A 25984-nucleotide genomic window follows, 5' to 3' on the forward strand; every position below is an offset into this window, starting at 1 on the left:
TTTTTAAATGTTTTGTCATTGATGTTGCAGATTCAAAATCAAATATAAAAGTGTTGAGGTGCCCTTTCAGACATATAATCAGTTTGTTTTGTCGGGACAACGCCCACTTTCACAGAGTAAAATGTGTATCCGCTTTTTCCCGTGAATGCGTGTATCTTACTCATAACAAATCTTTGCTGGAATAGCTCTTCTTTGTTGTTGTATTTTGGGTCCAACCAGCCAATCAACGTACGTTTTTGCCCATGAACGCCCACCAGTTTTGCGAGCTGTCCAATTAGCGAGTCCTCACGACGGACGCCATCTTGTCCGTTTAAAGCGGCGGTGCTCGGGGTCCCTGCTGGCTGCTGTTGGGACCTGTTGCTCTGTAGTTCCGTGTTGTGCAATGGACGGGTGAGTTATTCCACAGTCTCACGGTGACACTCCGCTTAAATGTCATTTCTGCTCTTTCATGGAAACCCGGGAGCACCGGGGTGTGTCGGAGGTGCTGTAGTGTGCACGGAGCGCTCCTGCTGTCGCGGAGTAGTCGTCGAAGTGGGTTTTGTGCTGGGAGCAGGAAGCGAGGCTAGCACAGTTAGCTGTGCTGTTAGCTCACGGTGGGCCGTGCTCTGGCGGCACCTACCTCTCTTCTCCAAAGTCCCACATCACGGCCGCACTGACGCGCGAGCCGGTTACCCGCTGAGGCTCTGCTCGGGGACGTTTTGGAAGGTTGTTGGTGATATGTATAGGATACATAAGCGGTGAGAAGTAACCAGAGCACAGAGGTTAGAGGCTCACGCCCATTCTGGTTTATTTTGCCAGGCAGTCGTTCACGTGAAACAGTTAAAATTTAAAAAACGAATAAAAGCATAAATTAATAAAGTAGCTTCACTTGTGTCGTGTGTCCCGAAATATGGAGCTGGCCCTCTGATCCTTTAAATGCGGAAACTGTACTGTAAAGTAAGTGTGTGTGTGTGTGTGTGTGTGTGTGTGTGTGTGAGAGAGAGAGAGAGAGAGAGGACTGCAGTGAAACTCCTAATTGTCATGTTTCATCTGGAGTGCATTTTTAAAAGCGGTAACACACTCATAGAAGTCGCCATCAGGAGTGTGCGTGTGTTGTTTTCTGGGGGTGACTTTGTTTTGAGTGTGTGCTCAAGTGTAGATGGTGTCCTGCTATAGTCTGCTGGATTAGGGAAAGGGCCTAAAAGTGGCTGTTTTTGACATAGAGTTCAGTTGCAGTGATGGTGAATAGGAGAAAGCAGCTTTGTTGGTGGAGGGAGGGAATGTGAGGCCTGTAAGCCTGCTGCTGTTAAACTGTGTGGACTGACGGGGAAAATTAGCAGCGTTATTAGCGTTGATCACACTGGTAGCTGTGTCGACTCATAATATAATGCGTGTCATTTCAGCTTCAGTCAGGGGGCTGTGGAGCATTCACGGTCCTGATGGAATATTTGTGCTTCGTCAGGACTCATCCCTGCCCTGAGGGCTCCTCTTTTAGCTGCTCTTCAGTGAACACAGTGGTGTGGGCCTCAGCCTGACCAGCCGGTTTTCACTTGCTCTGGGCCATACCTTAGTGTGTAAAACTCGTTTTTTTTTTTTTTTGGTTTGTTTTTTTCCAAGCTCTTTGTGTCATTTATTCATTTTCATATCGAGGCGTCTTTGGGTAGGTCTGTTCAGCAAACCTTTATTTTTGAGATTGACCCATTGTTTGTACATTTCCTCCAAAAAGCTGTGGGGTTAAAAGGACAGGTTTCCTTTGACTTGCACCCGATGATTCAGTTCCACAATTACGTAAACTCACCTCTGTCTACAGGCAAACATATACTGTAAGGGGAAAGTGAAGAACTTGAGCATACTGGATGGAAGTGTGTGTGTGTGTGTGTGTGTGTGTGTTTGTGGGGAGGGTGGTGAACAACACCAACAAGTCTTGTTTGGAGTATAGCCTGCAGTCCATGTTGATAAGTCAAAGCGGCAGCAGAAAGGATGTAGATATAGTACCTGTGTGTGAGAAAGTCAAACTGCTGTTCAGTGCACTGTGTGCTTTATAGTAGTGTTTTTAAAAAAAAAAAATGTTTATTTTTACACTAAATAATTTCTTGAATTGGAATATAATTTATCGAGTAATTCGAAGAATTCTAAAAAAAATTCTTTGCTTCGATTAATGCACGGCTCTGTAGCGTGCCGTGGTCACCATGGAAACAAGAACGCGAGCGTTTCACCCCCATCTGCGATTAAAAACAGACCTGCAATACAAACGTATTTAACAGCAGCGTGTGAAAATAAAGTCTGACAACATTAAGCCTCCAGTTTTAAACAGAAACAGACACACACAAGAGCCGGAGCCGTTACCGAGACGGGCGCTCACGATGAGTAAAAAAAACTTATTTGTAGTGTCCAAAACAGCAGCGCTCCTGTAACCACCATTAAAACCTTTACTGGGAAAAAGCTCGCAGGAGCACTTCATCAAAGCACCCGATCAACAAACTACAATGTAGACTGTTTTACACAGAGATAAATCTGCAGTATGCCTTCAGAAGCTGTATTAAAATATGCAGATGAACTATTAATTCAGTCTGATGCATGTTTAAATGATACAGCCTGCTGAAGGCTGTTGCCAGCCGTCCTGTTTTACATATAGCCATACCAGCAGCAAACAGGGGTGAGTCTAAAGGGGGACATGGGGTGTACTAGACCAGCGGTCCCCAACCTTTTTTGCGCCACGGACAGGTTTATGCCCGACAATATTTTCACGGACCGGCCTTTAAGGTGTCGCGGATAAATACAACAAAATAAAACTAGTACCGGTACCGAAAAAAAGATTTATTCATAACACACGTGAAAAGACCCAGGAAAACCGAGTTGACAATAAAAATGATAACAGAATAACGCTGAAAACCGATAAAAACCCTGAAAACCATACATTTCACACCTGAGCCTCAACTCTCGCGGCCCGGTACCAAACGACTCACAGACCGGTACCGGTCCGAGGCCCGGGGGTTGGGGACCGCGTACTAGACCATATTTATTTCAAGGCCTTCGTAACATTTTGTAACATTTTGTAAAATTTTTCAAATTAAAAGTGAAATAGTGTAAAATATTTTATTAATTCAGTTACATTAATATTAATACATTAATATTTTAAAATATAGAAATTCTTTTTCACAAGCCAATAAAAATGTACATTGGCTAGTAAAACTGAGCCACTGACCTGTGGGTTGTTAGGTTGGACATCAAATATTATTATTATTATTATTATTATTATTTATATTATTATTTTAATCCACATCTAAACCATCATAACGGACGTTTTCAGCAGCCCAAAAACTTGCCTCCTATTAATGTCAGAAACTCTTCCAAGAACACAAAGTAAAGGTTAATTTTTATGCCTTAGTGTAGATTGCATATATAAAGCTTAGTTTATTTGACTGTACTTGACATCATTTATATATTTTTGCATTTATGAAAACAATTTCTTTAAAAAAAATGTTTGAATATGACATGTAAATACAGTCAAGGGTTTTTTGTTTTGTTAAATATAGATGTTGGTTGCAGCTAGACATTAAAACACTGGAGTTTCTAAAATGAAAACATATGAGCAGGTCATTTGAAAGATCTGTGGGGTTTTTCTTGAATATTTATTATTGCTCAGTAATAAGACAAAAGTATTTCTTATTCGATTAATCGAATGAATAATTGTTAGTCACCTATTATGAAAACCACACCTTTATGGATGTGAGTTGGCACCTGGGTGTTTACTTGTTTTTTTTTGTTTGTTTGTTTGTTTTTCTTCTTCTTTTTTTTTTTTTAAATTCCAGTCAGCAAAAGTTAGACGAGGCTAACAGACAAAACATTAATATGGAGAAAAAATAAAAGGTAAAAACAATGAATAAAAATAGTAATAAAATATGAATAAAAAATAAAATGTATTTTCTTTGCAAAGAAAATACATTTTATTTTTTTAAAGACCTTCCAGAGCCCTCTAATAGTTTGTTGGCATTGCTTGACTTTCACGGCAATATCCGTGTATTCAGATGCATTGTAGTGCAATGCTGATGTCTCCACACGGATTTGGGATAAATGTCTGTGCGTTTTTAGTTTGTTTTTTTTTTTGTTACGAGCAGCTGTTCTGATAACTGTGACTCTGCAGACTGTGTAACAGAGACGTCGGGATGCCACCATGTTCCCGACAGACAGGAACTAGAATTGAAGTCAAAGCTTAGTCTTGTTGGGCAGAAAGATACCAGCACTCCTGTTACTGAAGGAGCATCGTGTGTGTGTGTGCGTGTGTGTGTGTGCGTGTGTGTGCGTGTGCTCTCTGTCAGTTCTCTACACATCCCCGGCTTATCAAAGCCTAGTTATCTGATTATTTGCTGATAAGAGCTGATGGTTTGCTTTGGCACTGAAAAAATGTCTTTATCTGTTCACTGTGAATCCTTTAGCATCACTCAGCTTTTTATTGATTTAGTTTTAATTGAACTTGGTCTAGGATTTCAGTCATATCCATAGTTGATAAAGCAGCTGTGGAGCACATTAGCATCCTGTATGTCCTGTACTGAGTGACCATATCCCATGTGACTGGCAATACGCTTCAGCTGCTCCGTGTTCGCAGCCGCCTTTACTGGTTGGTTGCTGGAGCTGCGTGACTTTGTTGCAATGACTTGGTCTGAACGAGAAATGATGATAGTGAATAAGCAATAAACACAAGTTTCGGGTCTTAAGTGCTTCAGGTGTTCTAACGACCAACTGCAAAAATTGGTTTCAAAAACAGCAGAACTTCTCAAGCTTTTGGGTTGAGTGGCAGCTCCTGTGACCTCTGACATAAGGAAACAGGTTGGTGATGGAAAAGAGGGTGCAGGGTTCCCTGACCTGAGAGTTCAGTGAGGTGCAAGTGGCTCTGACTGGCTTCAAAAAGCTGCGTCTCAATAGGCAGCACCTCCACCGTCACCAAACTATTATAGCAGTCGGAGGCTGCGTGGAGCCAATATCCATGTGCTGCTTGTGGAAAAGGTCTGCTTCAGACATGGCCTCTGCCTCATTCTCTTACCACCGTTTGGATCTTGTGTGAAAAACACTTGAGGTTGCCGTGAGGTTTTTATGGAAAAGGTGAGGTGCTCACTGAGGCAAGCAGGTGCTGAATAGAGATTTCCCATCTGCAGGGCAAACCAACCCACCGAGCTATCGGTCCCTTGCCGATCGCTGCAGCCTGCTCGGCCTCTCTCGGCTTCTGTCCACCTGCTCCCGCACAGTCTTCAACATCATCACCCTTCTTTTTCTTTTTTGATACCTCAGTCAGACTCTTTCTGTGTTTGAGTTTTCCCTGGCTGCCTCTAACACGCTGTCTTTTCTTCACAGCAGTGTCCACCACGATATAACAGTTGGCACCAAGGTAGGCACCTCTGCTTCCTCCTCCTCTTCCTCTCTGTCTGGTTTCTTGCTTTGTTTGCTGCTGTGTCATCACTGAGTGTCTGAATAGATGGAGATGCTGCCATCTGGAACAGTGCAGAGCTTTCTCCTTTAATCGTTGTGGAGGTGGCTCCCTTGTCTGTCTGTTGAATGCCCAAAGCCCAGCAGTAATTTGACCTCGGGTACAGTCCAAAACTGGTCTGTGGATAATCAGTTTATTCAACAGCAACATGCACATGCATGCATACACTCTTAAGCACCATGCTACTGCTGTTGCACAAATCAGCCCCTCAGCAAAGATCCTGTGGATGTTTGCTGTCATTCCTGTGGACTGTTGAAAAGTCCATCACATCAGAACTTTCACTTCTTTGAAAGTACTCTCCTGCAGTGAGTGCTTTTCAGTTTCTAGATGGGCTGCGGAGTGTTTTTGTAACTCCTAATCAAGTCTACTCTGAGTCCACTCAGAGATGCTGTTGGTTGCTAAAAAGCACTGACTAAACCAGCTGTGCTCAGAACACTCTCACAGCTGGGCAAAGCTCATGTGGTCCAGTTATGTGTGAGAAATGTGTTGGAACTTCTTGAACTTTACACTCCCAGATTTAACCTATGTACAGTCTGATGGGAAAAATGGACAATGATAAAGCGTCATGTTGAAATGTCCAATATTTCCCTGTATTTCCTAACTGCTAAAAGATCTCCTCAGAGCCGTCCTCCAGCATTAGGGATTTAAGAACTAGGAACCCATATTAAAATAGTCAAAGTACCAAATCACTAATACACAAACAGCAGAATGTTTTTCATTCTTAATTTGATGGCAGAGGTGCTTCTCACAGGTGATTTTGTGTCCACGTTCTATGCTCTGCTTCTCAGCCGATGAGGTCAGACACAGTGCAAGGACTCAAAAAGTCCACAGTTAAAATCTGTAGGAGTGTGGTGCTGCAGCAGAAGTAGTGCTGTGACGGACCTGCTGTACTACATTTGAAATGCAGCCGAATTCACTGACTAAAATGGTGTGAAAGTGTAAATGAGGCAACACGAATGCTGATCTGTAAATTACTGGACGTTGTTTGAAGGGAACAGCATCATCAACATAGCCTTGAAGCTTCAGTGCAAACACCAAACTAAAAGAGTGGTTTTCTTAGATGAATCATTTAAAAATGGAGTAACAGTTTGAAGCTCTTCCTTCAGTCGTCCTTACCAATGTTTGCACAAATGACAGATTTTCTAGTAGCTAGCTGGCAGACGCCTATATCAAACTCATACCTGCTGGCTTTCGTGTTAAGATGAGCTTACCAGTGTGTGAAAAGTGGCTACAACCATTATTTTGTCCTTACCAATGTTTGGAGAGTAGTATCAATAGGCCGCACGTGATTGTAAGTGGTTCTTATATAGTGCTTTTCTACTTGAGCACTCAAAGCACTTGCATAACATGGCTCAGTCAGCCATACAAGCACTTTTTCTATGCTAGAGTTCTTTCTATGTAATAATTTTCACTATTAATATTGGTGTTAATAAAATACTCCCCATATTCTTCATAACCCAGCAGTGTCAATAACTTACTATAACATAATTCACAGATTTCTTTAACAAGAATCTTCCTTTAGCTTCTTAAAACCTTAACATTGTCTAGGTTTAAAATAAGTTGGTCTAAAGGGAAGTGCCTCCCTCGGCTTTAGGGATTGGCTAGTACACTGTAAGCACAAATGTCTTAAACGGTGACTGCCTGCTGTTCAGCAGGTCTGTATTCAGTCATTAAACTGGAATGCTGCTTGATCTCTCTGACTTTTCTGGCATTGAAGCCGTGTGTCAGATTACAACAAGTCCTCAGGTACATGACTGCTGCTTTTCATTTGTAAAGGAGCACAATGAATAATAGAACATGATATTATAGCGGCATCAGAGACATTTATTTTTAAGCAGTAGATGTGAAGTACTCATCCTTATTGTGCATAATAACAGGCAGGTTTTTATTCAGCTGCCTTGAACATGCAAACCTGGAAATGTACTTATTAAATGGACTGGTTCTTATATAGCGCTTTTCTACTCTTGAGCACTGAAAGGCTTTATACAACTTGCTTAATTCATTGATTCATACAGATACTACCACCTAATGGAACACCCTAAAAATCAAGTCGACCCGTGCCGACCCGATCCGAATAGGTACTAATGGAAAAGGCCCCCCTGACAGCATCGGCACTAGTTCCCCTCGTCAACACTACTTTATACATAAACGCATCCTTATTCTTATTCAGGCCATTTAAGGTACTAATCAAAACTAATCAAGGTGCTAATTAAACATTGCGCTCATTTTCTATTTTACACATTTTATTTTTTTATGTTTTAGGGCTGAAGCTATCTATTATTTTAATAATTCTGTAATCTACTGATTATTCCATCAATTAACCGGGTAAGAAATACTTCTGTCTTATTAATCAGCAATAATAAATATTCAGAAGAGAAATACCACAGGTCTTTCAGAATAAAACTGTTAATTTGTTTCCATTTTAGAAACTGGAATGTTTTAAAGTCTGCAACCAACATCTCTATTTAACAAAACAACTAAAAAAAGCCTTGATTGTATTTACATGTCATATTAAAATTAAAATTTTTAAAGAAACTATTTTCATAAAATGCAAAACATATATAAATGATGTCAAGTACAGTCAAATAAAATGGTGTAGATTTCATATATATCTTAAGGCATAAAAATTAACCTTTACTCTGTGTTCTTGGAAGAGTTTCTGACATCATAAAAGAATGGCTGCCGTCAGTTGATCTGCATATTTTAGTACAACTTCTGGAGGCATACTGCCGATTTGACTCTGTGTAAAACAAACAGTGTTTTTTGGAGTTTGTTGATCCAGCTTTTTCCCAGTAAAGGTTTTAATGGTGGTTACAGGAACAGCGCTGCTGTTTTTGGACGCATTTTCTTTCACTCATCTTGAGCTCCTGTCTCGGTAACGGCTCCGCCTCTTTGCTCTTCTGTGTGCGTGTTTAAAACTTTAGGCTTAATGTTATCAGACTTTATTTTCACACGGTGTTCTTAAATACGTTTGTATTGCAGGTCTGTTTTTAATCGCAAATATGGGTGAAATGCTCGCGTTCATGTTTCCATGGTGACAACAGAGCAAAGAATTTTGCTGAATTTTTATTTGTAATTTTTTTTATATTAGAATTACTTGATGAATCGTTGCAGTCCTATTACTTTTTATATATATTCAGATTTTTCTTTGGACCACTGTTTGCACGATCCCACCCAAATAAAGTCGTAGCTTGAGTTTATGCGATTCTAGTTGTGCTTTACTAAGGTTTCTGTTACTGAAAAAGTAATGATCACCGTTGTGAATGTGTGTCACATCTCAGCAGCCAATACTCACATTCCTCAGGTCACTGTTTGGCAGTCACGTTCAGTGTGTTTGTCGATACAAGCTAGAATCTAAGCCAAAATCACATGAAGGTAACAAATAGCTGCGATCTAAGAGCAGGAGGAGATCTGAGAAGGAAGGAGGTTCTTTGATGATTACAGCTCTCCTGTTTCTTTCTCTGGCTTCAGGCAAGTCATTTAAAACCATACTGAGCTGGTATTGCACGTATTCTAGCAGAATCTAGCAAAAACCTTCATACTGCTGGAATTGCAGCGAAGCAACCTAATCGTGGTATTTATCGTCAATCAATCACATTTCTTTAATTGTGATCTGTTTCAGACAATTACCATGTCTCCTTTATTAGGCTGTGGGGCATCAAGCTGTAATGTTTAAATGCATCTAGTCAGAGCTCTAATGGCTGCATTCTTTTTGTGCAGAATTGCATGGTATGTGAAATACCCCGTTTTATATGAACACTCAGAGCCTGAAGGAGAAAACATGGCAGATGGGTTCAGCTTTCTTAATGAAGAAAGCTGAGAACCACTGTGATGATACCTTCTATCTCCAAAGCCCTTTTTCCATTAGTGCCTACTTGGATCGACTGGTTTCCCATTACAGTCTTGTACCACCTAATGTGCATGGTCATTGTTATAGCAGCATGTCTGAGTTTCCTGTGATGTCATTAGTCTGCGACACGAATTCTACAACAAAGGTGGATGTGGAGGCGATAATGTACCTGCTGCTGTGACTTTTCATCACATGGGGTTCTGCATTTTTCTTCATCCCTGAGAAAAATGCAGGTACTATTTTAGTACCATGGACCAGGTACTATGACCTAATGAAAAACCCTGAAAACCACAGCGAGTCGATCCGAGTAGGTACTAATGGAAAAGGGGCTCAGCTGGGGTTTTAGGTTTTGTAAAGCCAGTTACCACAAAGCCAACACTGGCTGTGTTTGTGTTGAACGTCCACTACAATCAGAGGGGAATACTACATTGGGATCCTTGTTTTGGAATGCTGTATGATGTGGGATACTTCCTGACGTTTGGCTGATTATCTGTGTTCTGGGATGTTTGAGCACTCGGCGACTGTGAAGAAGAACACCCTTTAAAGCCAAGCGACTTCCTTACGAACGCCTTGGAGGGAGAGTCAGCTATTTGTCCTACCTGGTTACAGGCAGTTTCTAGTGCTTCTATGACTTTTGTCATCTTCTATGACTTTGTCATCAACTCTTGGGCCATTCTAACCACATTCCATCATGGAGAAAAATGTACTTTTCCTAATGACTCAATGTAGAGTAATGTGCATTAGCGGAATTTGAGTGATGGATGAGAGGAAGACCTATGGCTTTAACGTTGTCTTAATGCGTTGTCATCATCCCCTTTGTCTTTTTTGTCTGCGTTGTCTTTGTCACCTTCTTTCTTCTCTTGTACTTCATCCTCCTCTTCTAGAAGTGTTTTTGGGGTGAGTCAGTCATTGCGTTAATCACTGGCAGGCACATAACTAAGACAAAAACGACTCCCCCTCAGTCTAAATGGATTACAGGTGGGCACATAATGATCATCCAAACTCTGCTCTGTACATTAGTGATGAGCTTTCCCTGAGTTTATTCCATTTGCAGTATGGCTCCAGAGGAAGCAGCAGGTCCTCTGTAATTACATGTGGATAAACAGAGTTGTGGTTTGACTGTAACGGTCTGTCAAAACCAGATGTCTGTGTGGATGTGCACAGCTATAGCTCTTTTGTTTTGCTCCTCAGTTATGGGTCAGGCTGGCAGTCGGCATCTGTCAGACAACAGATGGAGATGGTGATAGAGGGGCTGGATGGGGTGGCACAGGAGACAGAGCAGGGCTCAGGTTTCTGCAGCTTTTTATTATTCATCTGATCACGAAGTTGTCAACAAATTTGTGAAGAATTTGTGACCTCCTGCTTGGGCTCATGTATGAGGAAAGATTCTGGCAATATCAGAAACTTATTTTGGGGGGCAGTAAATCTGCTTACGACACTGCTCATGCTAGGTGTCAATGTGTGTGAATGATAGAAAGTGCTTGTATAAATGGATGTGAATGAGGCAAGTTGTGAAAAGTGCTAGAAAAGCGCTATATAAGAACCAGTCCATTTAATAAGTACATGTTAAATCCCCACAGGTCATGTTCCACACCCCATCTGCATTTCTTACAACACTGAAAAACTTATTTTCCAGGTTTCTGTGTTCAAGGCAGCTGAATAAAAACCTGCCTGTTACAAGCAGTCACAAAAATACAGTTTACAGAACTTTAGGCAACTGAAAAGCTCTAAATCTGTGAAACCAGGAGTTGGAGTGCTTCAGATGTTTTGTGATAAAGGTAACTTGTAACTGCTAATGTGTTTATTGTAACTACATGCACTTTGTGCAAATTAAAGGTTCTTTAAAGAATTTAAAGTGTTGCGTAAAAACTACTTTACATTTAATATTGAATTAAGGTCCTGATTTGGAACAACATCTATACCAGCCGTGCTGTCTTTACCTCTTCCAGTTGAAACACAACTTCAGAGACAGACACAGCTCGTCCTCACTAACAGCTGGAGTAGTTAACGTTCATAACAATGAACAGGACTTCAGGAGAAAGTTCAGAGGTCAGTAAAGGTCCTGTTTCAGTAACACTGGAGTATTAAACGGTCTTCATAAATGTTAACCTGGCTGACACATATGGTAACATTAGCTGTTTACTGTTAGCAATTACATGATGGCGACATTAGCCATCTGTTATCATAGCACAGTGGCTAGCAGACTGTAGTTGGATAAAAGAATAATTATTGCAGGCTGAACAGGTCACAGATGGAATATTGAGCGTTGATGGTGGATTAGTGGATTAGATACATTTAGAGGCTGCAGGGTGCTGACTATACAGAGCAGTGGGAACTGTAGCTGAAGTAAGGAGAGAGCCCAGAGTGTGAAGAACTCATCCGAGCAAATAAAGATTGAAATTCGGAGGTTTCAGAACTGAGCAGTGTGACGTCACGGTTGTAGCCAGCCCTGTGGTCAATTTTAAATTGCAGGCAGTGAGCAGTTAAATCTGTCACCGTGAGTGCGGCGGTGGTGGTGGTTGTTGTTGTTGTAACCAGCTTTCAGTGTTGGTTTTTCTGGCTCAAAGTTCAAGTCAAGGTGACTGTATTTATATAACATGTTTTAAACAACAAAGTTGACCAAAGTGCTGTACGTTAAAAAGTATATAGGACCTTCTTGCTGTGAGGCAACAGTGCTAACCACCGTGCCACTGTGCTGCCCCTGAAATAAAATGAAATAGATAAGATGAAATAAAAAAATTTTTTAAAAAAAAAGAATAGAAATAAAAACAAAAAATGAAAATAAAATCAGAAAATAAAATACAATCGTGTATGGGGATGTCGAACTGCTGCCAAATGCCAACGATGATGATTTAAATGTGTGTACTGTCTGAACTGTGTGGATAGGGAGAGGAAGGTTGTTTCTATAGGTCTGGTGCTATTGCTGTAAAAGCTCCATCACCTCTGTTTTAATCTGGTTTTAGGTTTGCATAAGAGCACCTGGTTAGATGACCTGAGAGCTCTTACAGCGGTGTGAATGTGAAGCAGCTCAAACAGATACCCAGGTGCCAAGCTTTAAAAGTAGGCAATAAAACCTTAAAATCAATACTAAAACGTACAGGAAGCAAGTGAAGGGACGACAGGACCGGGGTGATGTGTTCATGCATTTGAACACCTGTTAAGGGCCGAGCTACTGCATTCTGGAGTAACTTCAAGTGGTGAAAAGATGACTGTTCAATACCAAAGTATAGGGAGTTACAGTCATCCAGGCAGCAAGTGATAATAGCGTGACAGCATTGTGTGTTAGAAAGGGCGACGATTGAGCTTAGCATGTCTTTTATTGTGTGTTAGAAAGTGCTTAGGCATAGTTAATGGTGCTGTATGATTGTGTGTGACTGGGTGAATAAGACCTACAGCAGAAAGGTGTGTTTACCATTCATCTTGTTTTGCTTTCTAAGACTAAGGCACGGTCACTATAGACTGTTTCTTTATTGACATCTAGTGGCAGCAGCATTACTGTGTACCCCTCAAACTCTGCTTATTTTCTACAAGTTGTGTAGTTTTCTTCCCTTTGCCTTTTGCTGTAAATGTTGTACCCACTGGGACCTGGAAAAAAAACAATCAAACTGTTAATCGATCAATCAGTTACACAGCAGGGGGACTAAACGACTTTTGGATCAGACTCTGAGCCTGTCAGCAGAGCTTAATGTCACGGTGTAGAGTTGGAGCAAAGGATAAAGAAGTAGCTGTCTGATCACATTGTTTAAACCTAAAACAGGAAGTCAGTGGAAGTGCAGCCCAGAACCTGCCCCAGGCTGGATGATGTCAGGTATAGCTCAGGGTTGTGCAGAGGAAAGCAGGTTTTAACAAACCTGGATGTGGACTTCACTGAGCCAGCTTGGGTCACATGTTAGCAAATAGTTTTACTTCCTGTGTAAGTTGTTTTGTGTTTAGGCAGTTTTACAAAGAGGAAAACAAATATGTCATTACCTTCTATAATACGCTGTAGCCATCTGCTAAATACAACGACTATTATTTTATATATTTTTAATATTTTTATGTATATTTTCATTTATTTTATTATTTTTATTGCAACTGTTGTAAGTATTTCTCCTCATCATCATCGTCATCATCAACAAGGAGATATTTGTAAATAAAGCCCTGGTACCGGGACTCTCAGAAGATTTAGGTTTTTGCACATGAATGCACTGATAATGATATGAATACTAGGTTTATCCCAAAAGTCGGTGCATGGCTGTTTTGCAGAGCCAGTAAACGGAAGAGGAAGCGCATAAATTAAATGCAGCAGCTGCGGTTTGTGTGCTCTCGTGCTAACCAGCTGTTGTCCAGGAAGGCTTGGATTACATCTAAGAGAGGCAGCACTTGGTTTAACTTGAGATGTATGATAATCCCAACAGTTGTAAACATACTGTGTGTTTGAATCCTCTAATTTTTTTGGTTTGATTGTGAGATGTCTTTATAATTAAAGCCATTCAACCTCACTTGTGTGGAACTGCAGTTTAATCACAGAACTGTTCTAAAGTTTGGCTAATGAAGAGCAAAAACTGGATCTCATGCAGGCGAGAGCTTTTCACATGTTTGGGACGGATTCATTCACTGCTTTTCATGAAATCTTCTTCTCTCGTCTGTCCCTGTCAAAAATGCAAAGGCATCACTTCTTGTTTGGTATCCTAATTCTTTCCTGTCATGTATAAATGAGGTGCACGCTGACTGAGGAGAAGAGGTCAAACTGAAGTGCTTCTGTTGTTTCAGAGAGGATCTGACGAACTTTTCTCCAGCGTCTCCAGCAACCCTTATATCATGAGCACCACAGGTCAGAACCCACTCTGCACACGCGAAGGTGTTTGTGTCAATGCACCACTTTTAAAGGAAAATATTAGCTTATTGAGTTTTGAGTTATACTTTTTTTCCAGACATGGGATGAAGTAAGGGGTTCATAGTGTAAGATGACTTAAGATTCCTAACTATGAATGACACAAAGCTCCTCTAGAGTCCAGGAGTGAAAATGTGTATTTAAAACTATCAGGAAAATAATTATTCAGATTTTCAGACAAACTGTCTGCACTCTGAAAGAACAGATCAAAATATCCATTAATCTCATACAAATACTATTTAAAAATAAAAAATAAAAAAACGTAAAAAATATTGGACAGAAATGGTTTCCTGCTGGTTTACAGGCGGATGATAAAGACAGAGAAAGAATCAGCAGTTTGAAACACCACAAACTGATGGGAGTGTTCAGCACCAGGACTCCTGCCTCTGCTTTGATTCATTCAATAAAAAACTGTTTCCTCTCCTCTGTAGCCAATGGCAACGACAGCAAAAAGTTCAAAGGTGACATAAGAGGCCCCAGCGTGCCATCCAGGGTCATCCACATCCGCAAGCTTCCCAGCGACATCACAGAGGCGGAGGTGATCAGCCTCGGCGTGCCTTTTGGAGACGTCACCAACCTGCTGATGCTCAAAGCCAAGAACCAGGTACACACACTGTACACACGTCCTGTGAGAGTGTTTTTCTTTTCCATCCATAGTTCACAGGATCCAGATACCATAACTTAGCTCTGTCACGTCTCAAATTGAGATGTGATTTTTACATGTACGAAGAGACACTGATCAAAACTAAGACTCTCGGGTCGACAGATCTGTGCGCCGAGGAACTGCATCATGAGCAGCTGCTTCTTACCTGTTCTGTGTCTCTTGTCTCTTCTTAGGCCTTTTTAGAGATGAACTCAGAGGAAGCAGCTCAGAACCTGGTGGGTTATTACTCCACCATGGTGCCGATCATCAGGCACCATCCAGTCTATGTACAGTTTTCCAACCACAAGGAGCTCAAGACTGACAACTCCCCAAACCAGGAGGTAACACACACTACTGTTAGCGCCTTAACAGCTCCTTCCCTCTGTTAACACCTTGTTGACACCCGCCCCCCCCTTCTCTCTCAGAGGGCTCAGGCAGCTCTTCGGGCTCTGAGTTCATCTCACGTGGACACGGCGGCGGTGGCTCCGAGCACAGTACTGAGGGTGGTGGTGGAGAACCTCATCTATCCCGTTACCCTGGACGCCCTGTGCCAGGTATCCGTAGTGCACCACAGCAGTGTGCGTGCATGCATGTAGATCACTGCTTTGGTCAAAGCCATGACAGATGGAGAATAACTGTTGTGAACCGACCGTTCTAAAGTTCATCCATAATAAAAGAGCAGTTAAACACGCACCTTTTCTGTGCTTCACTCTACCCGTTTTACTCCAGCATCAGGTGTTAGCACTAATGACATGCTGTCAGTTCTGCTAAGAAGTAGTTAAGTAACAAATTACTTTAGCAGGAAAAGAGAAGATAATCCGAGCAACACTCAGCACAAAACAGAGCAGCAACACACGTGAACCTGATTAAACCAGATGCAGCATAAATGATGACCTGCAGTACAGGTTGGTTAGCAAGAGGCTTGCAGATGTGCAGCAACTCTTGGCAGGCTAAAACAACATAAATGAGATTTGGCAGTTTGGTGTGTAGACTGTATGGTGATCAGCTGATCTGTGGGGAAGAGCTGAGCGTGACGTTGTGTTGTGCCTGTTGGATTTGGTTTATTTAGTGACTAAACTAAGCTGCTGTTTGGTCCTCAGATCTTCTCAAAGTTTGGCACCGTGCTAAGGATCATCATCTTCACAAAGAACAATCAGTTCCAGGCTCTGCTGCAGTATTCGGACGGCGCCTCAGCCCAGGCGGCCAAACTGGTGAGCATGATGGTTCCCAGTGCTTTTCTCGCTTCTACTAAATGGGTCAGTGACGAGTGTTACTGCTGCGCTGTTTCAGTCTCTGGACGGTCAGAACATCTATAATGGCTGCTGTACTCTGAGGATCAGCTTCTCCAAACTCACCAGTCTCAACGTCAAATACAACAACGAGAAGAGCCGAGACTTCACCAGACCAGACCTTCCCACTGGAGACGGCCAGCCCACCATGGAACATACGGCCATGGCTACAGCCTTTAGTAAGATCCCACCATACTGATGTAACATCACTACAGCTGTGCTCAAAAACTGTGATGCAGAAGAGAACAAAGTAGTACACCAGTGGAACTGAGAAAGGGACTGATTTAGTATGGAAGTTGTTTTGAGAGGGTGTCCCCTGTTCTCTGACACACACAGAGACACTGCAGACATGACATGTGAGTCAAAAGGGCATCAGAATGCTCTCAGTGCGAAGCTCGTTTCAGTCAGTGAAATGAGCAGAAACTCAAAACAAGATCAATTACCAAACTGTGAGTCATGCAATGCTACTCTAGATGGCAGGAATAAAACTACTGAGCTGAAATTATCATTCTAGTTGTCTGTAATAACCTAAATTGATTTAAAGTCCAGTAAATCAATTCAGTTCAGTTTTATTTATATAGTGCGTTAAGCCTAACCTAAAAGTAGAGAGGGTGTCTGTCTCCAAATTGGAAACTGAAGGCTCTGCCTCCCATTCTACTTTTTAAATACTCTAGGAACCACAAGTAAACCTGCAGGCTGAGCGCTGGAGTGATACCATAGTATAAGGTCTTTAAGATAAGATGGGGCCTGATTGTTCAAGACCTTGTATGTGAGGAGCAGGATTTTAAATTCTGGATTTAACAGGGAGCCAATGAAGCGCGGCCAATACAGTCCCTGTCAGTTCTCTTGCTGCAGCATTTTGGATCAACTGAAGGCTTTTCAGGGAGTTTTTAGGATATCCTGATAACAATGAGACGTAATAAATGTGTTACTATGCATTATTATGCATCATTAATTTCAGAGCATCACTCTGAGACAGGATGTTTCTAATTTTAGAGATACTGCACAAATGGAAAAAAGCAGTCATAAATATTTGTTTAATATGTGCATTGAAGGACATATCCTGGTTAAAAATTGTATGATTGATTTGTGGTGGAGTCTCGCTACCTCGCGGAGTTGAAATCCAACTGGTGTTCCTTGTCTGCAGCTCCAGGCATCATCTCTGCTGCTCCATACGCTGGAGCCACCCACGCTTTCCCACCAGCCTTCACCCTGCAGCCTGCTGGTGAGTGTCAGTGCTAAGAGAGAAGGATGTCTGTTAGATGACACACACTTTGAAAAGTGATCACCTTATTTTTCGAGAATGACCTTTGCAACTGCAGACAGACCCAGCAGCTGAGTTATTGTGATGAAGCCTTTAGATGGTTTTCAGTTGCTTATCCTTAGGGAACGCATAGAATCCTCCCTGTCAGTGTGGAAATAATGGTTAGGTTTAGGATCAGTGTGCATGGGAAACCTGTTGCATTCCCTCCTTCCTCTGCACCTGAGGAAGTTTAGTCTCATGATTTAATTAAGGGATGCAAATATTTTCCATATCAGTTCATCTGCAATTATCATTTGTTCTCCACATACCAGAAGTGTTGAAGCCTTAGTCTATGAATGTGTGTTGTGTGATGCATCTCTGGCAGTTTTCAGATTTTTGTTTACTTGTCTCAACCCTCCCAGTGTCCTCCCCCTATCCAGGCCTTGCGGTCCCCGCTCTGCCCGGAGCCCTGGCCTCTCTGTCCCTCCCTGGGGCCACCAGATTGGGATTCCCTCCAATCCCTGCTGGGCACTCTGTCTTGCTGGTCAGCAATCTCAACCCTGAGGTTAGTGATTGTCTCCCTACAGGCTGTTAATTCATGCATCTGATTGTATCTAACCTGCACTGATGTAACCAGTTTTGCTACAGCTTTGGACTAGCCTGCATGTTTTTCAGAGGGTTTTGTTTTCTAAAGCTTCAGTTGGTCTGAACATCCAGTATTTTGGACATGGATTGAGATGTAATGTGTTTTCAGTGCTCTGTTCCACCTGGACCTTGTTGGGGTTTTAAAGTTCTTCATGTTTGAATCAGTGAGTGGAAGTGGACCACATAGTCCACAGCTGTGAGCAGCATACAGGCCTCTGCACTCCCACTGTGATCAGTGTGAAGCTGATGGATTGCTGAGCCACAACATTAAACCTACCTGCCTAGTGCTGTACATGCACCAGTCTGCAGTGTTGGCTCATCAGGATGCTGACGGTGGGTTTGCCTCCCACTCCAGTCCATCTTTGATCAGATTAGGATCTTGGGCATGTGGAGCTCACACCCTCTGGTTCATATGCCCAAATAGAAAACATGTGACTATTGTCAAGCAAGTTCTTAACAGTCCAACATCCCCAACAGAGTGTCACTGTTAGGGATGTTCCCAATCTAATGGAAGGGGTTAAACATTGTCTATACAGACACTCTGTCTTTAATATCCATTTAAAAGCAGTCGTCACATTCTTAAGTATGTGTAGCAGCAGTCACGTGCATCAAAGTACTGCAAGGATGAATCCATGGTACTGAATAGGCCAGTCACTGTGCTGACCTGACCTTTAGTGACATTGCAGGTAGCTGCAGGTCAGATACTCCCTGCGCTTACAGCATAGCAATGTTGTAGATTTGTAGATTTGCCATTGCAGCAGAAATCCCCAGTAACAGAGCGGTGCACCTCAGTCTGGTAGATGATGGGAAATCTTTCTGAATTCTCATCATTAAACAGGTTGACTTCATGTTTGTTCTTTTCCTCTGACACTGATATTTTGCTCACAGATGGGTTTTGCCTTCGATTCGGGAAATTTTTTCATATTAAAGTCTGTCATGACCCCTCCCCTACCCCACACACACACACACACCTGTGCACTCATGTAAAAATGTTGTTCTCATATTGACATTATCTGTATGTGATCCCTCCTCCAAAGGTAATTAACCTTCTGATTGACCCTGCACCTGTCTTTTTTCCCCTTTAATTTGTTGCCATGGAAACACCTCGGACCCTGCACCTGTCCTGCCCTCCCACCTTTACCTGTCCTGTCCCTCCGCTGCCTTCTCTGCTGTCTTTAAAGAGAGTTACGCCCCACTGCCTCTTTATTCTCTTCGGTATGTTATTACTAGCTTCTTATTTTGAATTATCAGTACCACATGGTTGTTCTGATTTATTTAATTTTTTTTTTTAAATTCTGGTTTCTGTTTGTTTGTTTTCCCTCTTTTTCATTATTTTTGGTTTAATGAAAAATAGTGTGTACTGGTCTTGTCAGATTTTGTGTGTTGAATTGAAATTTTCACAATATTTGCAGCTTTTCCTCAGTGGTTTTCTTGCAAAAACAAGGTCATGTTTGTACAGAACCCTTCATTTCTTACCAAGTAGAAACTGAATAGCAGTAGAGGCTTTTAAAGCCTCTTCTAATTTTCAGGAAGTGCATCCTTTGGTCAGATGAGATGAGACTACACACTGCTTATGTTTGGAAAAAGAACGTATACAACCTAAAGGACACTGTCCCCACGATGAAACAGTGGGGGGAGTATTATGATGTGGAGACGCTTCAGTACGTCTGGAACTGAAAATCTCATCGATAAAGAAGGATATTTGAAGATTTTGAAAGAATCTGAATCTGTTTTGTTAATTTGTCTTTCAACATGACAACAACCTAAAACATGCGTCACTCTCGGTGAAGAGCCAAAGTAAAGTTATTGACTGGCCTACACAAAGCCTTAACTTTAATCCCATTTAAATGTTTTGGGGTAAACTGAAGACCAGGATCGATGCAAATAGACCACCAAATGTGGAAGATCATGAGACACTTTATTTTGGTACAGCACCCTCTTTGTAACTGACTTTACCTGGCAGTAGTCTACAACTTCTAGCAATAACTTACCAAGTGGTCCAACTCAATCTGAGCTCTCAAAGCACTTTATTTCTTTGTGTGAAAGGAGCTATACAAGCTATATACATACTAGTCTGTTCAAAAAATGAGTGTCCAGTGTGGCAGCTCAGTCCTGGGGATTTGTGACTAAGTTGTGGTCTGAAATGCTTAAAAAAAAGCAGTGAAATAGATATGCAGCCAATGAAAGACAGAACTGAACGCTGAAAAGAAGTCTGCGGTAATAAGAGTTGGAACATTACTAATGTTGCATTTTTAAGCGCTTTATGTGAACTGGTGTGTGGACAGGCTGTAGTTTTACTCTCTGCAGATAAGTAATTCTTGTATTTAGCCAGAACACTCTGCAAAGAACTTGTCATATTTTTGAGATTTGCAACATTTTTTACAGTTTCATAAGAAAATCGCCCAAGAGACAGCCATCAGCTGAGGGTACTCTTCTGTTTTCTAGGACTAGGACATTTTAGCAGTAATGGGAATTTCCAACACAACAGGAAACACTTTGCTAATGTGTCTTGTGGTTCTCAAGTTCAGGGTCCAGCTCTTAAAGTTTGAAAGGCAGCACTTGTCCATGTGCTCTGAGCACACAGTTATCATCCAGTTGGAGTCAGAAAGTTTGAAAGGAAATATTTGCTTTAATTCTTTAAAAATGTAATTTTTAGTTTGGGCCTAACACTCTGAGGAGCTGCATTTATTGTGTCTTGTCATTTGATTGTCTGTTTTTTAATTTTGCATGCTGGGGTTTCATTTTGCATGTCCTCAGTGCTCAATCAGTGCTTTTGTTTTATTATTTTATTTATTTAGTTTTTGTCCCATAATTCATAGCTCCTACACATTTTTGTTTGTGTTTGTTTTGGTTTTGTTTTGGGTTTTTTCCCTCTGACCCTTAATTTCCTCACTTGAATTTTCCTGTATTTAACCATTCAGGAATTTCTGCTGAGTTCACACATTTGTAAGTTCCTTTAGTCATGTTTGCTGCTGCTGCTCCCCTCACTTCTGGGGTTTGTATGCAGCCCTTCAAACACATTTTGCAAAAGCCATATTTGAGCATTGAGACAGAGGGTCAGTCACCTGGCAGGCTCCAGTCAGTCCAATATAATACACATCTTCCTGTAGGGCTTGGTGGCGGGGAGGGTTGCTTTCCTATTTCCTGTGTGCCAAATAACCTGTTCCTCTTTATTTAAGGTGTCTATGGAGATGTCATGAGAGTGAAGATTCTGTTCAACAAGAAAGAAAACGCTCTGGTTCAGATGTCTGACAGCACACAGGCTCAGCTAGGTAACACTCTGCACATGTGTGATTCTCAGGTGTTCAAAGTCCAAGTATTAAAAGAGTTAAAGTGCTGCTGCATGAGTGTTGCAGAAATGTCTAAAAATATGTTGTTTCTGCATCTTCTGAGTTGAAATCACTGTGATGAGCCCGGATTGTCACAGTGGTCCTTCATCTACCATAAAAAACGTTCTTAGTCTGGAGTCTACAAGACTAATACCCCTCATACCTCTGCTGGTGCACCATTGACTGGGAGCACCTTGTGGGTTGTTGGTATTTTGTAGACATTACTCTAAGCCATTAATTAGGCCCTCTCCTGATTCACTAAGGTCTTTTTACCTGCCCAATTTTAACACATTAAAGAAGAACTGGCTATTGCTGACAGTCTGATAAATTGGTACTGATACAAGGTGATGATTGTAAATCACGTCTGTGCTCACGACTCTCAACCTCATCTTGGCAACAAAACACATTCCTGAATTGAAACGTAAAGTTTATTCAACATCTGAAATGTTGTGTCGTGAGCATTAGGTTAAGCAAATGTGCTTCATTATAAAGTCACAGTTCATCTTGACTCCAGACTAAAACAAAAAGGAAGAGATGAGGAGCGTTCATATTCTATAAGAGCTTGCTAAAAATCTGCATTGGAACAGTGTCTCTAAAAGGAGACCAGAAGAACTCGACTCAGGCTGTAAAAGGCTGTGTTTGTGTTTGCACAGCCATGAGCCACCTGAATGGCCAGCGGCTGCACGGGAAGCCTGTGCGCATCACTCTGTCCAAACACACGAGCGTTCAGCTTCCTCGCGAAGGGCACGAGGACCAGGGCCTGACCAAAGACTACAGCAACTCCCCCTTGCACCGCTTCAAGAAGCCCGGCTCCAAGAATTATTCCAACATCTTCCCGCCTTCTGCCACCTTACACCTTTCCAACATTCCGTAAGTCCTTCAGCTTACTCCGAACTGAGGGGTGCACTGACCCCAAAATGGGGAAAAAAAACTGCATTCCTCAAATCTACTTTGCTTGTGTTTGTAGCCCTTCTGTGGTGGAAGATGATCTGAAGATGCTGTTTGCCAGCTCAGGAGCCGTGGTCAAAGCCTTCAAATTCTTCCAGTAAGTCGCTCGTTTACTGTCTCAGCTTCTTAAACTTATGGCTATTGATTTGTGTCATCCATTTAAAAAAGCCCTGCATCCCCTTCTGTCTGTCTCGTCATGTTAATCTGTTTGATTAGCATATTAGCATAAGTCCTTGTTTTCAGGAACATGTTGTGAAACCACATTGTGGCGGCTGATGTTTGCTCCTATTTATTTCCTAAATGGCCTGTAATTGCTGGCCAGTCAGTAAATGGGTTTGGTAGTGGACTTTGTGCTCCCCTTGCAGTCAAAGACCAAAATCTCCTTCAGTCTTTTAGGCTCCTCTTGGAGTGTCCAAGCAGCTTGTTCAGTGTGTGCGGTACTATTCATCCTTCCCCTGAATGTCCTGTTGTTGCTTTGCCTTATAACAGTCTGAATGGACGCTCTTGTTCATTTCCCATACAGGAAGGACCATAAAATGGCTCTAATCCAGGTGGGCTCTGTGGAGGAGGCCATCGAGTCCCTCATAGAATTCCACAACCATGATTTGGGAGAGAACCACCACCTGCGAGTCTCCTTCTCCAAATCCTCAATCTGAGCCACCATCTGAATCCTCAGAGTCAGCACGACAGTATCTACCACACTCCAATCATTCCACCACATGTCTGTAGAAAACACAGTAAAGTCTGGATTAATGTTAAATTATTATAATTATTATTATAATTATTATTATTATTATTATTATTATTATTATTATTATTATTATTATCATCATTATGCTTTTTTTTTTTTTTTTTTTTTTTTTTTAAATAAGTATTTCGGTTCTTTGCCTTCTGACAGAATTAAGGTCTCTCAAGGAGAAATCTGACTTTATTCTCTCAAATTTTATAAACTAGAGAATAAAGTTATAGTTCTGACCTGTTCAGGCTTTCTGGGATAAAGCCGGAGTTCTTCGGTTAGTCAGAATTCAGACAGCAAAGTTGTTACCTTTTACCTTGCTTTTGGGCTTTGTTCCCACACTGAGGGATTAAAGTCAGCCTTCTTATCCAAAGATGTTACGTTTTTCAGATTCAGACTTTTACTTTGATCTTAAATTAGCCCAAGTTTTACAGGTGGCCCTGTTCCTTTTTTAGCTCTCCCTTTAAAAGTTCCAGCTCTGCTTGTAAACGATCAGAGGTCAGATGTCCGCTCAGGCCTGCAGGTCCAAGTCTGGCCCCGTAAAGAGAAGCCTGGCTAGACCTTCACATGATCCCTGTGCCTTATTCCTGGAGTGTGAATGACCGTGACTATGTCATGTTTAAGAGAAAGAGGAGGTTTACAGTTGAAAAGGTTTACTGTTAATGAGCTGTATTACAGATATATCTGCGTTTTCTGTCTCTAGTGTTTTGTACCACTGTGTTACTGTAGTGTGAAACATGAACTGATTGTCTTTTAGCAGGTTTGTTGGGTCTTTAGTCCTAAATGCATTGTTTTTCTTTTTGACTTCTTTATTTCTGTGTTTGCAATCATGTGTTAATCAAATGTTGTAGCAATATTTTAATCATTCCTGATATAACTGTTTTTGTTTTAGTTTTTTTGGGTGCCTCTGTGAGCTCGGCCTTTCACGGCGTGCAGACAAATGTTTTGTCTAGTTGGTGAATCTGGTCAGGTTGTCTTGTGTGTCGCCTCTCTGGATGGTTTTATTTATAAGTTTGTGATCCACTACAGCTGAAACCAAAAATGGCCTTCAGGATGCAAACAAATATGTCTGCCTCAGGTTTCTGGTTTTATGGACTACAGAAAGACTGCAAGCTGGTTTCAGCTTTCTTATTTTCCTGTGAGAATGCGGAATGTTTTTATTCATTTCTTAATTGCAAAACCAGATGTTTGGAGTGCCTTGGACGCAGCACTGAGTTGTAATCAGGCATTAATTTCTCTGTGTACTGATGTGACAGTTTGGTAGGGAGGAAGCCCACAGTCCTCCGAAACCACAAAATGCTGGTTTGATCTGTTTGTCTTAATATGAATATTGTTATTTTCTCATTCCAGCTGCTCAGATGTTCAACTGAACTTCAAAAAGACAAAGATTCTTCACTGACCATGGTTCATTTAAACAGGTTCATTGTGGTGCCTTCAGTAGAGCTTGGAGGGTTTGTGTGTTCACTTTGTCACTAGGTGAGGAGAAAATGGTGATTGTGTCCCAGTTTACTCCCTCCCTACATACCCAGACCAAAGGTGCGGGTGGGCGGGTCATTTCAGAGTCAAACAAATAAACTGTAGCCATGTTGCACCTGAATTTGGACATGACAAAAACCCCTTCTCCATTTGTACCTACCTACCGACTCGCCACAACCCGACTCGGATCGACTGGTTGTCCATTACAATCCAGTACCACCTAACATGCGTCATTGTTGTTATAGCAACCCCTCTCAAGGCCCTGTGACGTAATTAGTATGCGACACGAACGCTGCAACAAAGGTGGCAGTCGAGGCAACGATATACCTGCTGCTTAGTCTGTGGCCTTTTGTCAGACTCGGAACCACGACATTGGTTTTTTTGTAGCTATTTCACTCGTTGCTGGGTTTCAAAAGTGGCCGTTTAAATTTTTGTGAACGAGACGGTCTCATGACTCATCAAATGAAATGACGGCACTGACCCACCAGTCAGTGGCATGCAGTCTGACATAACATTTAGTACATGCTCGGATCCCTTGGAATCCCTGCCAAGTAGGTACTATTTTAGTACCTGGTATTAGGAACTATCACCTAATAGAAAACCCTGGCAAGTCGATCTAATGGAAAAGGGGCTAAAGGTAAATCTTACGAGGTCCCTGCACATTGTGATTTCAGAGTTTGTATGGCTGTGCGAGGAATTTGAGACAGTTTCTAAAATTCACAGCTATATGTAACAGATAGGCACATGACTCTGAGACATGTCAGCGATAACAACCAAACCCTCATGTACTTAAAAAAAAAAAACTTTTTACCATCTTCTTTCATTTAACTTTTCAAATGGCTTTAATTCTTACTCATTAAAATACTCATGTGCGTATTATTAGCAAGAGAAGTCTGAGCTCCTAAAAAACCAACTCAAATAATGAAGACACATGTTCACTGAACAGAGGGTGTTTGTATTGGTGATTGATCAACTTAAACTGTCCGTTTTCTTCCACTATCAGACTGTGATGTGCAGTTCAGGGTTGTGATAAACCAGCTCATTGCAGTTCACACAAACCTTTCTGATTATGTGAGGTGCAAGTCTGACCTGAACCTGGCTGCTGTTACCACAGTGTCAGGGACCTTCATCTGTCAAACTGATAGACGTGCTGCATGCTGTTCATCACTACATGGAGGCTGGGAGACACATTAGGACACAGTTCCCTTTAATCTGAAACCGCAGCCTTTCCGTTGGGACAGATCCCACAGGTGACTGGAATGCATCACAAAACCTGGTCAGGTGAGGTGGGAATGGGACCAGTCAGTCAGTAACAGGAGGGAGGGGCATTCAGCTGTACATACACGTTTTATACCACAGTTCAGTGTCTAAAGGGCGATTGTCAGTTTTCTATCTGATGAAATCTGTATATTTTGATTAAAGTGTGAAATCGGTTCTGAGCCTTACATTGTTTGTGTCTAAAAGAAAGATTAAATCACTTTTTAATCTAAA

General features: G+C 41.6%; 1 protein-coding gene across 1 annotated transcript; it reads left to right on the forward strand.

Annotated features, from left to right (window-relative positions):
- The first annotated feature begins 193 nt into the window (after positions 1 to 193).
- On the forward strand, positions 194 to 25984 carry LOC100710677 (polypyrimidine tract-binding protein 1). Its single transcript, XM_013273549.3, has 15 exons — positions 194 to 390; positions 5329 to 5362; positions 14064 to 14124; positions 14616 to 14788; positions 15022 to 15168; positions 15253 to 15381; positions 15928 to 16038; positions 16118 to 16295; positions 17264 to 17341; positions 17782 to 17924; positions 19186 to 19219; positions 21184 to 21276; positions 21987 to 22203; positions 22301 to 22378; positions 22805 to 25984. Exons 1-15 carry the CDS (start codon positions 383 to 385, stop codon positions 22935 to 22937), a joined length of 1617 nt encoding a protein of 538 aa, XP_013129003.1. The 5' UTR covers positions 194 to 382; the 3' UTR covers positions 22938 to 25984.

Source organism: Oreochromis niloticus, linkage group LG17 (genome assembly GCF_001858045.2).
Source record: "Oreochromis niloticus isolate F11D_XX linkage group LG17, O_niloticus_UMD_NMBU, whole genome shotgun sequence".
NCBI classification, from domain to species: domain Eukaryota; kingdom Metazoa; phylum Chordata; class Actinopteri; order Cichliformes; family Cichlidae; genus Oreochromis; species Oreochromis niloticus.

Bases quoted from the DNA above. Each gene is read 5' to 3' on its own strand.
- LOC100710677 (XM_013273549.3), top strand. The intron at 19,220-21,183 runs GTATGTTATTAC...TCTTTATTTAAG, and splicing joins CTGCCTCTTTATTCTCTTCG to GTGTCTATGGAGATGTCATG. The intron at 22,204-22,300 runs GTAAGTCCTTCA...TTGTGTTTGTAG, and splicing joins TTACACCTTTCCAACATTCC to CCCTTCTGTGGTGGAAGATG.